At 39.7% G+C, this 15,114-nt stretch overlaps 1 protein-coding gene across 1 annotated transcript in view; it reads right to left on the reverse strand.

The window, feature by feature from the left end:
- The window catches only part of LOC104909758 (brefeldin A-inhibited guanine nucleotide-exchange protein 3-like), a 51,873-nt gene that overhangs the window by 10,874 nt on the left and 25,885 nt on the right, over positions 1 to 15,114 (reverse strand). Inside the window, exons 5-9 of the mRNA XM_031552209.1 lie at positions 8,369 to 8,437; positions 5,712 to 5,843; positions 3,088 to 3,210; positions 1,574 to 1,616; positions 502 to 580 (exon numbers count right to left, since the gene is read on the reverse strand). Of these exons, the coding sequence (XP_031408069.1) occupies positions 502 to 580; positions 1,574 to 1,616; positions 3,088 to 3,210; positions 5,712 to 5,843; positions 8,369 to 8,437 (446 nt within the window). The remainder of the gene's footprint in view (positions 1 to 501; positions 581 to 1,573; positions 1,617 to 3,087; positions 3,211 to 5,711; positions 5,844 to 8,368; positions 8,438 to 15,114) is intronic.

Genomic DNA, 15,114 nt, shown 5'->3' on the forward strand with positions numbered 1-15,114 from the left:
AAATAGGAGGCATTACTTTCAGAGCAATCTATGCATGACAGTACGTAAAGAAATCTGTGTAGAATGTATGTATTTTAAATGAAATTAAATTTTCTGTCACTGTCTGTCTCAATGTATTTTGTTCACCTAGCTATTACAATTTCTACTACATGTCACCATGTGCGCTGTAATTGTTCTCTTTACAATGATTGCTTTCATGACATTCAGCAAGCCAAAAAAAGAAAACTTGTCCTTTGACAAGCTCTTCACTACTGTATGGAAGTTATCTACAGATTAGATTTGTTGGAAGCTCTTTAAAGCTAAACAGCGCTAAACAGTGAAATTAGCTTCTCATCTCAAGTGAGAATTAAATTAATGCATTATGAACAATACTTCTTATCACAAACAATTTAATCACAGTTTTATTCCATAATCTCAGAACTATGACAATACGATTACATGTAGCAGTGAAACTCCCAATCTCCAGGTAACAAGTTCAAATTATAAACTGAAATAACTCACTTTATGACAGCCTGGAGCTTCTCACAGAGCACAGTGAGGACAGATACAACATCGTCACAAAGAGACTCAGCTGAAGTACCTCCAAAAAGGAAAAAGATCAGAGGCATTACAACTGCAAATCACTGCATGGACTTTCAGATTTGGTCAAAGCACATAAACAATAGGCAAGTCAATCAAAATTCAGACAAGACGCAGAAGAAAAAGTCCTGGATTGGAAACTGATCTCCATACAATGACAAAGCAGTAGTATTAAATCCAGAGAGAGCATTGATGCTTACGTGCATTTAGAAAAGGTTAGCTGAAATTCAATTGAGGTAATAGAATAAGCAAATAATAACAATAAAAAAAGGACTAGCTCCAGTACTTCTCTGGGGAGCTAACCATCACTGCAGCTCTCCATACTCCATACTCCATCTCACAACAAGAGTTTCTCTCTCATCCACAGATCTTAAAAGGGGATTGTTGTTCACTTTCAATACTTTAGCCTCCACCCATACAAGTTCTCCTGCAGAAATCCAGTGAGAAAATTCAAAAGTAGGGAATATTTTGAACTCTCAGGGAAGACGGTGGATGGTAAGCCAGAATGAGAGCAGAAAAACTCTTGTAAGTTTATAATTTGGCAAGTATGAACTTTGCTAGTAATGTGCTTTCAAAAGCTGCCATTATACAAATGCCATCCCTGGCCCAAAATACAGTAAGCACGGCCATTTCCAGATTCTACCATCCTGCTCTATGAGTCTGGTTGAATTTGGGAATCCACTTATTAACTCTTTCTCCAGAGCTCTGAAACACCTTAATTACAGAAGTTAGCACTGTGAAACAACCATTTATAACTATGTGGAGAGCAGCGCTGTTAACATGGCTCGAATGAAGACACTACTGGCAATACCAGGAGCTAACAGGGCTGTTTCAGTTCTTACCACAAGTAACACAAACAGTAACAAGCTATGAAGAAGGTAAAAGATCCTGAAGATGTAATTTCTGTGATTTCAACAGCCGTGTGCTGATGAATGGAAAGTGAAGAATTAATAAGCTGGATTGGAAGGAGTGACTAAAAAAGTTGTACAGATACCTTGACTTTTGAATTTCTGCAGGGCCTCATTATTTTCAATTGTCTGTTGAGAAAAGACAGATGTGGTATAATCAGTGCATGTAGCAGAAAAGCCAATGTACAAGCAATGCTTTAACAGCAGAGCTTTCTTAACAAATCCACGTCCTCTATCTTTATTTTTTTGTTGTTGTTGTTTAAGTGAAGCTTAATACCTTAAGAAATGTTTAAATAATTACTTAGATTTAAGAAATTCATATCTCATTTAGCTGAACTGGGATTTGTAAATTCTTAAGGGATTTCCTACATCTACAAAAATACAGTAATAACTAGGTATATAGGTATATAGGTCTCAATAAAAATAACTGAGAAAAAAGCATAGTTTAGACTTCACAAGCTACTCAGAAGCCAAAATCCTCTGAGTATTGGAGAGTTTATCACATCATCATCATTAATATTGCAGTGCCAATACACAAATTAATGACAGTCGGGAATTGGAAATGACCTCTTACATCATTTGGCTCAGCTGCGGTATAGGATTCCTCCTATTAATGCAGTTCTCACATATCTTCACCTACTCTGCATTTAGAGCAGAACTAAAAAAATTCAAATTTCAAATCCAAACTCAACTAACTTCGAAAACAAAAATTTTCCTTCTTTCCTCCCTCCTCCCCCCCAAGTATTATGGCTAGTAAAATGAACCTACTTAGCACACAGAGAAGATAACTATAAGTAAACCTATGAATTCAGTTCTGCAGGTACTTATTAGGATAAAAATAATCTAGTCCAGCAATCCAAAACAGAAGTGGTCACCTTAATCCAAAACAAGTACAGGGAAAATAATCTGCTCAAATACAGTCCTCAAAGTTTTCTAATAAACAGTTATTGACCTTTACAAATAGTACCTCTTTCTTTATATACAAACACGCATAAACAGATGTAAGAAGCCAATGACATTTCATATATGCCCAGAACATTTACAATTTTGTTGACAGTGTGTTGGGATTTCACTCAAGCAGCTCTCATGGATTTTAATAATGCAATAAACAGAAGTAATATTTTTGCTAACAACTGAGCAGACAAAAGATTCCATTAAATTACCTTCACTAAAAAAGAGTAGCAATAAAAAACTCAATTACACTTTCAACAGCTGAGAATTTGTTCGGTTGATATCTGTAACGGAGGATATTTTGGTGAAAGGATTTCCACAAATCTCAGGTAAACAAGCAAACAAAATAAAAAACAGAAAAGGAAAAGGTCAAAGCAGTCTGACATCAGAACAAAGCCTCTTTTGCTTAACAGCATGAGAACAAAATGCAGCCAAGTAGGGCTGCCAGTGTGAGAGTTGCCTTCCTGATAGATTGCTCTATGACAGGTACAAAGTCAGAGCCCAACAAAGCTTCCAAATGGGATTAGTTGTGGAAGGCTGAAATAAAATCCATAAGGCACAATAAGCCAGTACAGTGCACTGCATTCAGAGAAACTAAACGGTACACAGCTACGGATATGGAACCATTTGTCGATGCCAGAAGGCTCACCATATTTTCTTGCTTTTGTCGTAACTGTAAAGTCAAGTCACTCAACATTTGGCTGAGGGTTGCCCGCACAGCGGTGTTAATGCTCCGCTGGTGACAGCTAGATACATATGTCTCAATGCAAACCTGATGAGAAACAAGATAGCAATACGCAGATATTAACTGTAACTTACCGGTAACACACTTCAAGAGGATATCAAAGTCTCTTGCATGCAGATAGTCAGCCTTCCTTGTTATTCCATATTGCTTTATTAGCACATGAAAAGCTTTCAGCAATATGGGTAACTGAGTAAACAGCACCAAGTAATACACAGCTCATTAGTTAATAAGTCTCACAGCTGCAGGAATGGTAAGGCAAAATTGGCAAAAATCTTCCCCTTCTGTCAAGCCCAACTGAGTTTGGCACTTGCTTTGCTCTTAAAAAAATATATCTTTAAATGTTAGTTTGATTGATCTTTTCTAGAGACTTATTTGCAGCTATCATTCGGCAAGTCTATATTTTGTATGACGTAAATACACTCCAATCCTTAAAAGCTGTTTTAGTAATAAGTATTTGTCCATTTTTTTTCTGTAATTAGCGTAAGGGCAAATAGTGCCTCATGAGCCTAGTAGCCTTCTATGACACAGTGACTATATCAGTTGACAAGGGAAGATCAACTGATGTTACCCACCTGGACTTCTGTAAGGTCTCTGATACGGTCCCACAAGACACCCTTGTCTCTAACTTGGAGAAATATGGATGTGAAGGGTAGACTATTCAGGGGCTAAAGAATTGGCTGGACACTAACAGATGGAGGATTGCAGTCCATAACTCTGTGCTTAAGTGGAGCCTGGCCATGAACGGTGCCCCCCCAGGGGTTCATCTTCAGACCAGTGTTCTTCAACATTTTAATCAATGACATAGACATTGAGTGTACCCCCAACAAGTTTGCAGATGACACCAAGCTGAGTGGTGCAGTTGATATGACAGAAGGAAGGAATGCCATTTAAAGGGATTTCGACAGGCTTGAAAAGTGTGCCCATATGAACCTAACAAGGTTCAACAAGGCTAAGTACAATAAGCTGCACCTCATCCAGAGCAATCCCTGTCACGAGTAAAGACTGAGAGAAGAACCCATTGGGTTTAGCCCTGCTGAGAAGGACTTGAGGATTCTGGTAGAAGAAAAACTTGATGAGGGCCAGCCGCACACATTTGCAGCCCAGAAGGCCAACCCTTCTGGCCTACATCAGAAGAGGAATGGAAAGCAGGGACAGGGAGGTGATTGTCCCCATCTGCTCTGCCCTCATGAGGCCCTACCTGTAGTATTGTGTCCAGGTCTGAGGCCTCCAGCACAAGAAAGATATAGAGTCATTAGAGTTGGTCCAGAGAAGGGCCACAAAGATGGTCAGAGGTCTGGAGCACCTCTCGTATAAAGAAAGGTTGAGACAGATGGCCTTGTTCAACCTGGAAAAGAGAAGGTCCTGGGGAAAACTTCCAGTACTTAATTGGAGCTTATAAACAGAGGAGAGAAACTGACTTTTCACACAATCTGATAGAGATAGGACAAGGGGGAATGGTTTTAAACTAAGAGAGGGATATTAGATATTAGGAGGACATTCTTTACTCAGAATGGTGGAGAGGCACTGGAACAGGCTGTCAGAGAAGCTGTGGATGCTCCATCCCTAGAGGTGTTCAAGACCAGCTTGGATGGGGCCCTGGGCAGCCTGATCAATTGGGTTGCAACTAGATGATATTTAAGGCCCCTTCCAACCAATACCATCCTATGATTCTACTATACTGAAGCATATATGTATACATATATGCAGTTATTATTCAATATGGCACGTACATCTACATCTGAAAGCCTCTAAATGGCTTTTCTTACTACAGAAGATACTAGTGTGATATACCATAAATTACATAAATATTTGCCTTTTGGCAAATATTTTTGCCAATATTTTTGCCAATATATTTTTGCTGACAATCAGCCTAAAGTTTCCTTAGCTGGGAGAACCCCAGTGAGAAGCCTATAATGAAAGAACATCAGTGTATCATCTAGTTCCCAGCTAGATGTTTGCAGTTTTTTGACATTGTGTTGTGACCAAAATTCTGCTGGACTCTTGCCTCAAGATGTTACACAAATAGCTACCAAAGCATAATACAGCTGAGATCCAGGGGATAGGACATTACAAATGGCAGACTCTCAGTTCTTATTGCTCTTTCTCAAGATTCCAATCCCCTCCCTAAACAAAGGATTTTATTGATCTTGAGAGCAATTGGCATGAGAAGGTGATTTTGCAAGTTAAAAGAAAGGACCAACTATTCCCATCATTCAGTTACCACCAAACTCCAGTGAACAAAGAATCCTAAAGCCAATTAAGCACAAAGAGTCAGAGAGGCGATACCATTCCCAAATGCTGCTGAGCTGCTGGACATGGAGGAACAATTGTTCTCGATCTCTTTTTCTAGAGTTTCTGAATTGATCCATGGAATGCCATTCTCAGAGATAGGCTGACTTTCTGGTAAGAGCATGGTTGATATCATCTTTTTCTCCCCCCTCCCCATGCCTGCTAAAGAGCAGCAGTACTGTCCACGTGAGCTCTGATCTTATGGAAAGTGTGTGTTCTAAAATGGCTGGGCAAGGTACCTTTTTAAAAGCCACTGATGAAGGATTGCCAGTAAAAATTCGAGAGCTCAGGGCCCCAAGGAGGTATGCAATGGACATTTTGATCATTTCATGCATTCGGGGACTTCCAGCTCTATTGCATGCAAAACACAACTAAGAGCAAAACACAGAAGGGTTAGCTAATGAAACAACAGAATCAAACAAAACAAACTTTCAAAATGTAGATGGCAGTAACAAATACACACATGACAAACAACAGTTAGAACACTTCTTGTAGTGGTCCAGGCAAGCATGAGAAGTTGCACACAGCAAGATTTAATCTGTTTTCATTACTAGTAATGCTTAAACCATACAATGTAGTACTCTTCTTGTTGGATGCTTCATTCATTTTAGGCTGAAAATATTCAGTAAGATTCATGGCGCTATTGATTTGTACATATTAATTGAGAATGACTAGACAGTGCAAAACAACCAGGTGGTAGCCCTGTTTGTCACAGTGAGGCCCCAGAGAGAGGTCCACCAGTAACACAGGCAGCATCTTTCCAATCCTGCAGTAGCTCCTGCTTTGCTACAGAGGGCAGGCTAGGAAAAGTAAGGGACCTGAAAAGAAATGCCAAATAGCAGGGATAGTGAAGTGCATAGCTGCTCTCTGCCATCTTTCCATTAGAGCAAGTCAGAACAATAAATGCTGGGGCTAAGCAAATGCTGAACTCAGAAATCATTATCTGTTTCCTACCGCTTATACACTGCAGAATTCAGGTAGAAAGGAATACTGAGTCCAACTGATAAAGTCTTTGCCTTACCTAAAACCTGGCTGAACAGAACCTGAGGAAGCACGTATGTGCTTGAAGGGATTTGCTAATTAGAAAGAGGTAAGCATTCAGTGAAACAATATTTTCTCAGGGATTGTAGGCAAAATACCTGTACCTCCAAACATACCAAATAAAAGCATTTGTGTTCTCTATCATGGTTCATTCTAATTCCCTAGGGGATGTAAAAGTTTTGTTTGTTTTTAAGGCAGTTATTATCAGCGCTCATCATGGATCTGACCCATTTTAAAAGAAAAAGAAAACTGTCATTGTGGTAACTCATACCACTATATTAGCAAGGATTTTTAAGAGCTGGGATGGACTTTTGGGAAGTGAACTGCAAGTACCTACAACAGCAGGGTTCAACTTCAATATAAGAAAAAATATTTTTAGGATGTTTTAAATGAACAGCAGGTCCATTGTTATCCAGATTTACAGAGAAAACAGAAAATATGATTTCTGATACAGTTCGTAGCACACAGATCATGACTGATGGACCATTTTCCTCTAGTCTTGTGCTGAAATCAGAAGGGTTTAGAGGCATTAAATGCTTTTCCCAGCAGCAGAGATGGACTGAGCTGAATTAATCATCTCATGCCCTGCATGTTGGAAAGTTTGCTGAGAAAAAGTGCGGAAAGGAAACAATCTGTTTTCTTCTGTTTGGGATGTTAACTTAGGGAGGGTTTATAAAACTTAAAATGGTTTGAATGGCTCTAAATATCAGTTCAGCTCAATCTTGCTGCAACTTTGACAGGTGGGCTTACAAAGACTTCCAAAAACAGCCACATTTCATGGAAATGGAAACCTCACATAGCAAAAAGAAACCAAGGGATGAGTTGGGCAGAATATCTGTTTAACAAAAAAACCTCTCCCCACAAATGGTAAAAACTGAGAAGGAACTCATCTCTGAGGTTTTGCATGCACAAATTTCACTGGGAGTCTAGTAAGGAACATTTAAAGAACCCTCTTGCTGTGGTCGGGGCTGAAATATGGCAATATTAAGAACTAGTAAGTCTTTATTTTCAAAAAGAACAGTTAGCATATACATTGGGAGGAAATAGATGGTATGTAAAAACTGCAAGGACATGTACGTCATCCTTATATTGCTTCATGGGCATTAGCTCTCCCCTACATTAACAGTCCAGTACAGAAAACATTCTGTACATAACTGTGTGTGCTGTGCAGGAGAATGAAGTATTTCTGTGTCCCTTCTCTAACTTGAGTCTACAGTCCAGTGGTTTGCTACACAATTCATACAGAAATGCTCGCTTAGTAGAACTGCACGTATGTTTTTCTACAGCCAAAGCTCATCTACAACTTAAGACTTTCAGACTGAAATCTGATTGGAAAAAAGGGGAGACATGTCTAGTAGCACTTCAATAACACCACATATCCAGAGGCATAATAAATCCTTTACTTGGAAGTATTAGGAAAAATAAACACAAAACTAGCGGGGCATATTGTGGCACATCTGCTGGGAAGGCATGTTATAGTCTACATATCACTCGTTATTGAAACTCAGTTGTATTAAAGTTGCACCAGAATTAGCACAATACTATATTATTGAGAACACAAGGATGTTTTCCCATTGCAAAATGCAAAGCAAAATAAATATGAGGACTTGTATGCTATAGCATTGCAAGTTCACTATCATCAGTCAATTTCAAAAAGTACACCTTCTCATGCAAGCCCACCAGTTCTGTACAATTTGCAGTTATATTTTCATACTAGATAAAGTAGTATGAGCCCTTAAGATGGCAGCTGTGATTTGGACTACTTCAGATTCAGGCAGGATACACACAGAAGACACAGTCTAGCTGGAGGGTAAACATTAAATGGCTGCAATAGTGGTACAACTGAGGCACTTACCTCAGCAATCTTCAACACTGAGCTCCCATTCAGCTCAAATGTGGAGGTATATGTTATACAGAGCAAGACCTTGAATCAAAAGAGAGGGAAGAAAGAAAGAAAATTTAAATTTCATCTGTTATCGCTTCTCTTCCCCATTCATGCATTTTCAGCTACCTCTTTTTTCATTTTTAGAGTAGATATCAGAAGCTTTTTAGCACCATGCTACTGGAATAAAGGGGTTGGCAGTATCAAGGAACTTAGTTGCTTCCTCCTGAAAAGTTGCAACAGTTGGCACCAGAGGTGTAGCCCAATAGACTATTTATCAGTCTCCACATCTGGCCAAGGAATCTGTGATCAATCTCAGCCTTGAAAACCAGTTGATAGCCAAAATCCATTTATACTTCACCCACAAGCTTTCCATGACTTATAATCAGTCCATTCATTTATTACTGTTAGTGTGACAAATGAGGGAGAAAAAAATGTATAAAATACAAATTATTATTACACAGACACATGTATTATGTGAAATAAGCCATCAATTGCCACTTGGCATGGAAAGGACTTCCAAGCCTTAGGATATTTCCAGTAAGTATACTGCAGCCACTTGATAATGCACAATAAAAAGTAATTCTCAGACTCCAGTTCACAAGGGAGTAGGAATGAAAAGCCATTCATCTTACTTTGAAGGGAAGGGGAGTAAAAATGTGATGTGATCCACCACAGAATAGTGTTGTACGATGTTCTCACCATCTGGCAATGTCCTTCCTTCCATCTTACTCTCTCCCTCATCTCCCTTTCCAATCCCTCCAGCACTATGGAAGACTGATAGAGTCTAATCTACTGTCCTCTTTCTTTACAAATTTAAGATTTCCCCAGTGTCAGAAGTTATGCTTTGCTTGGCCTGAAACAGCCTGAGTTTCTTAGGATAAGCGTACCAGAAAAACATCAATCACACTAACAACAATACCTTGGTCCCTAGAACTTCCTCAGCCCTAGGTACTATCATTCTCTGTTTCAAAAGGAAACTCAGGGCATCAGACAAGTTAGCATTACTGACTGTTAATCGTTTCTCTCATCTATTATATGCTTCCTAGTGGAACTAGGTTTTCTTTTCTTACGTTTGGTTCCTTGACAGCTACTGTGTCAGTATTTCCTAGGGTAATCTCCTCAGCCTAGAATGCAAAACAAACTTCACCACAGTACATCTGATCAGATCTTATGAATTGAACAAACCAAAAAAAAAAAAAAAAGGAAGCAAAGTGGCATATCTGGGGAGATTATTTCCTTCAGGTCCCTGCAGAGCATCATTTTTCTGATTTCACTGTGTTGCCCTTTCCACAGTAAGTTGGAAAATTACTGTAACAGTTTGAGGGAGCAAGCTGGATCACCTCTTATTTGCAAATCATATCACCTCTGTAGATCACGATGATCTCTACAACCATCTCAAAGTCTTCAAAAAGAACAACAAAAGAACCAAGACAACTCTAGTACTGCTTAAGCAAGCTGAAGCCCCTGAATCCTCATCTGTACAACTTAATCTCTGAGAGAGTTTTCCTCCACACAGTTATTTTGCACCATAGGAGAAAAATCCATTACTAGGAAACAAGCATTTAATAATTTTAGGGTAATTTGAACACTACATACAAGAGAAGCTCTGAGCATTATCTGTTTGCTCTTACATGTGCAGACAAAGTGCCTGCCCATAGATGAGTGCATCATTTTTCTATAGAACATAAATAACCTCCTTCACATTTTGACAGTCAGTATGAAAAGTTTCTACCCACTGAAATACATGGTATCTTTACATTTATTTATTTTTTAATTCTTTACTTTTTCCAGCAGAAGAACTGTATTTCATGACAGGTTATCACACCTTATCCACAATTGATTTGATTGCATTTTTATAATATAAAGAAAATACCAGCCAGGGCCTTGTTCCTATTTGTCATGGTTTCATGATTTTTCATTATCGGTATTCCACATCATAACATCATGCAATGCACTGGGGGTTTGACTGCTGATGCTCAAGTTCCGGGTGCCTGTCCAGAGGAGAAGAGCAGCTACGTTTCCCCAGGGGGCTTTGCGGTCAGCGAGGAGATATAACTCCCGGCAAGGTCACCTGATGCTCTCTTCTTTGCCTGCGCTGCTTCGCTTGCGCTTCTCTGCCTGCGCTGCTTCGCTTGCGCTTCTCTGCCTGCGCTTCTCGCCTGCGCTTCTCATCTCAGCGTTGTGGTAAGGCTGATCCACTATCAATTTCACATTCTCTCTCCTTATAAAATTCTGTTGATACCATATTTAGTAAATTACTTTGTTTTACCTCAGATTGTTGCCACTGTTTTCAATTATTTCGGGGTCCCTTATTTTCTTTTTTTTCCCGGGGGCGCGGATCCGCGGATCCCTCCGCCCTTCTAGTCACGGAACCGGGCCGAACCAGCCCGTAAACCGTTGACACTATTCCTAGGAAAGATGATTATACAACCAGAAGTGTTCCAAGAACACCATTATGTAACAGCAGCTTTATATAGTTTATATATGATATCCAGCCCTGATTCACACTCAGTTCTTTATAAGTAGATGCTGGCAGATTTGGACAAACACTAGAGGTAGTGAGAAATGAAAAGGACATGCTACTCTTGTGAAGTTTGTCTCTTTTTTTTCTTTTTTTTTTAAACTATATCTAGCATTTAGCTGTAAACAGTTTCTAAGCCAACTTTCTTTACATTTTTCAAAATCACAGAAACATACAAAGTTATCTGCCAGACTCTTTGCGTATTCTTGGCTTACTTCACTTGTTCCCATCCTCCCTTACAAATTGTTTCTAAGATCTGGAAGATGGTCTCTGACCATGCACAAGACTGCCATCAGCTATGATTGCTGTCAGCACTGCTGCAGAGCTCATTTACAGTCTCGGCAACGTTCCAGGCACTTAACTCATGTTTTCCCATTTCAATGGAACAGGATGACAGCAGTTTTTTCTGAGATTACTGGATGAAAGATGGGATTAAACAAACAAACAATCCTTAATCATTCAGATGCACTACAGACACTGATCCTCCAGACAGTATATCCCTGTGGTGGGTTAACCTTGGCTGGCACCCAGGTGCCTACCATGTTGCTCTCATTCCTCCTCCTCATCACGATGGAGAGAATACGTGATGAAAAAACTCACGGCCATGATAAAGAAGGGAGTTTGCTCACCAATTACTGTTAAGTAATTTAATTGTTTGCAAATTAGTAACAGAGTAGGATACTGAAAAAAAAACAAACAAAATTCAAACTACCTTCCCACCTTTCCTCCCCGCTCTTCTTCCCAGACTCAACTCCCCCAAGCAGTTCAGGGGAACAAGAAATGGAGGCTGTAGTCAGTCCATAATGCTTTATCTCTACAGCTCCTTCATGATCACTCTCTGCCTCTGCTCCAAGTGGGGTCTTTCCCATGGGATGCTGTCCTTCTTGAACCAATCCTGTGTGGGTTTCCCCACAGGCTGCAGCTTTCCATGCACTGCTCCAACACAGCTCCGTACTATGGGGCCCACCCTTCAGGCACTGTTCCAGCATGAATGCCCAAGGGCAGAGATCCCTCAGCCCTTCCCCATCATGAGCTCCATTCCACGAGCTGCAACTCGGGCCCAGGCTGCTCCTGCAGAGCTCTCCTTAGGCTGTATGCCCTTCAGGACACATCCACTGCTGCACCGCAGATTCCTCCATGGCTGCATGGGGAGATCTCTACATGGTGCCTGTGGGCTGCAGGGGGACAGCCTGCTTCTCCATGGGCCTCTCCTGGGCTGCAAGGAGCTTCTGCTCCACTCCTGGAACACCACCTGCTTTCCTCTGTGCTGACCTTGGGGGCTGCAGGGCTGTTTCCTCACATCTCATTCCTCCCTTTCACAGTTGCTGTGCAACATTTTTTGCCCTTTCTATAAATATGTTATCAATGAGGCAGAACCAGCATCACCCACTAGCTCAGTTTGGGGCAGCAGCTGGCTTGTTTTGGAACTGGCTTTTATGTGAAAAGGGGCAGCTTCCAGGTCCTTCACACAGAGGCCACCACTGCATTGCCCTACTACCAATGCAAGTCCTATGCAATCCCAGAGGCTGCTTAACTGCTCACAATACTAATTCAAGCAGTCTATATTTAAAAAGTTAAGAAAAGAGACTTTCTTATACAGTGACATTTTGTTTTCATAACCACTTGTACTGGAGGTGAAAAAAATATATATATTACAAAGCATTTCCTAGTACTACTTTCACTACAAAACAAAGTTGAAAATCAGCTTCTGCTTTGCATTACTGTGGTGAAATCTTAATTGGTATGGACTTTAAAACAACCTTTTGTTTTTAGAGGAGCTTAGATAACTGTAGAGATAGTTTCAAAAATCACACAACCTCTAGGATGTTATAACTGGTTTATATTATCTTGCAAATGCCTGGATGAGATCAGATTTCCGTAAATGGCCTACCCATAATGAAAACATTAATTTTAATTACTGTTGAAGCTCTGCCTGTCATAGAACAAGAAATACGATTCCCACTCCCTGAAGTCCCAGGATACCAATTGTAGTACAAGATTGCACACACAGGCAGTTTTCACAATAAGTAAGAATGAAAAAAAACTGCTTCTACACTGAAAGTCAGTAGACACAAAATGACTTACAGTATTCAAACTGAGGTGAAATTTAACTTATATTACAGTGTCTATTTTAAGGAGATCTCTTACAGAGGGATCATTTTAGGTTATGAGAGTGCTAAGTGCTGCCAGCCAAATTCCCCAAGTGCTTAGTACATATTTGTAGTGAAAGGCAATTGTAACACTGAAGAGCCTATGATGGAATCATATGAACTCAACAAGGTGTGGAAGCAAGCAAGCAGTGTCCCCAAGACAGTGAAGGAGGGCAAAGGTACAAATCTTAAAAATAATTGTAATCTATGATGACGAAAGGATGCTTCATCAATTCACCGCATTTAAGCGTGCAAGTCCAATACTGACACACCAGTGACACCATTTTACTCTTCCAGCAAAGTCCTATTTGAACATCTGTGTTTCTTATATCTGGGATGCATGCAGTCACTTTAGACCTGAGAGAGCTGAATCTTGCAGCCATTTCTAATCTCCTTATGGGATTTTCCTGACTTACTTTACATGCAGTCTAGTAAAATATTATGCATTATATGCTTGAATGATTCTCAAAACTTTATCCCCTAGAAGAGTAAAAACAGCCAGAACACAAAGTAGGACTGCTCGTCTTGTTTAATAATTTGACATTTAAAACAGTCATACAGTATTTCTGCAAAATAGAACAGCAGATGTCTTTGTATTTGGCACAATAACTACTAACCTGGCCATGTTACATTCTTTGGCTCTGAAGGAAAACAAGGGCTGAAGAAATGAAGTGCATTAATGAACTTATGCACACAGTGCCATCATGTACCACCATACAAAACACAGTAAGTTTTTAATTATGAAGGGAAAGGAGGCGGTGTCTCCCATGAATCAGTAAACCCGTGAAAGACCTTGCTATCACCAGCAACTGGTGCTCAGCATTGGGCATGCACCAGGGCTTCAAACAAAAGGGTAGTATCTGCTATAGAAGAGCCTCACAAATTATCAGTGGTGACACGCTGAATGCTCCCAGATGACCGTGCTCATTAGTTTGCTAGACAAGAACAGAACTACTGCTGAGCACTATTTATGGTGATATGTAACCAACTGAAACTTCTGCATACGTAGTACAGACGTAGGAAGAAAAGAAGTGATTTAAAGCAGTTGCTTAACAGATATTTCACTGGCTTTCTTAATAGCTCTGAGAGTGACTTTGTCTTTAGAACTGTAACACTTAAGAGAAGGGAAGGTTTTTGAAAAAAACGAGAAGGCTGAGCAGCATTGCTAGGCTTGCATTTTGTACTTCACAGGTTACAATGTATTTAGGCATACTGCAGTACTTCATGACCTAGAAGACAGTTTAAGCGAGCAAAAAAAAAAAAAAAAAAGAAATTGAAAGATGTCGAAGTGAAGAATGACATTTTAAAGAGAGATTCAGGAAGTTCATTCATGAAATAAGTGTTTTTTGGTCTGCTTGCTCATGGTGCTGGAAACTCCCTTAAAATAGAAGAGGTAGTATAATATATGAGGCAAAAAAATGGGGAAAGTGTAGAAGAATGAAAAAGACTATCACCATTAGGGGAAGAAAAAAAAAAGGAAAAAAGCAATTAACCAGTAAAACCCAAAAGAAAGAGAATTATAGTAAGGAAGTTATATGTGGGGCATCTAAAAACAAAGGAAGTAAGTCAAAGCATCAATCTGTTCCATGTAATTATATAACAAATATTCTTAAGGCAACCACTTTATATACGCATAAGTAATTACATGTTTGAGTATTCTTTCCTTGCTACAATTTATGCTAGTATTAAAAAAATTAAATGATTACAGCATAACTGTCTAGAAACTGTAAGAAAAGGAAAAGCCAAAGAAAGGAAGTTAGCGACCACCCATTCGTAGAGACTAACATAATCTGCATGCATATGCAATAGCAATTTTGCTATTTTTCTTGACACAGCATAGTGGCTTTTTTTTCCCTTGCACTAGAGTACTTTGTTTAACCACATTGCAAATTACTCTGACTGCCCTAAGTATTACCTAGACAAAGAAAAGAAACATTGAAGCTTCTGCTTCTCAGCTGCAATACCTTCCCACTGAACTCACTTCCCCCCCAAAAAATGAAGTTACTTGTATCCACCCACAGCCAAGAAGGAAACAAGGAGAAATG

This window comes from Meleagris gallopavo, chromosome 2 (assembly GCF_000146605.3).
Source record: "Meleagris gallopavo isolate NT-WF06-2002-E0010 breed Aviagen turkey brand Nicholas breeding stock chromosome 2, Turkey_5.1, whole genome shotgun sequence".
Taxonomy (NCBI): Eukaryota; Metazoa; Chordata; class Aves; order Galliformes; family Phasianidae; genus Meleagris; species Meleagris gallopavo.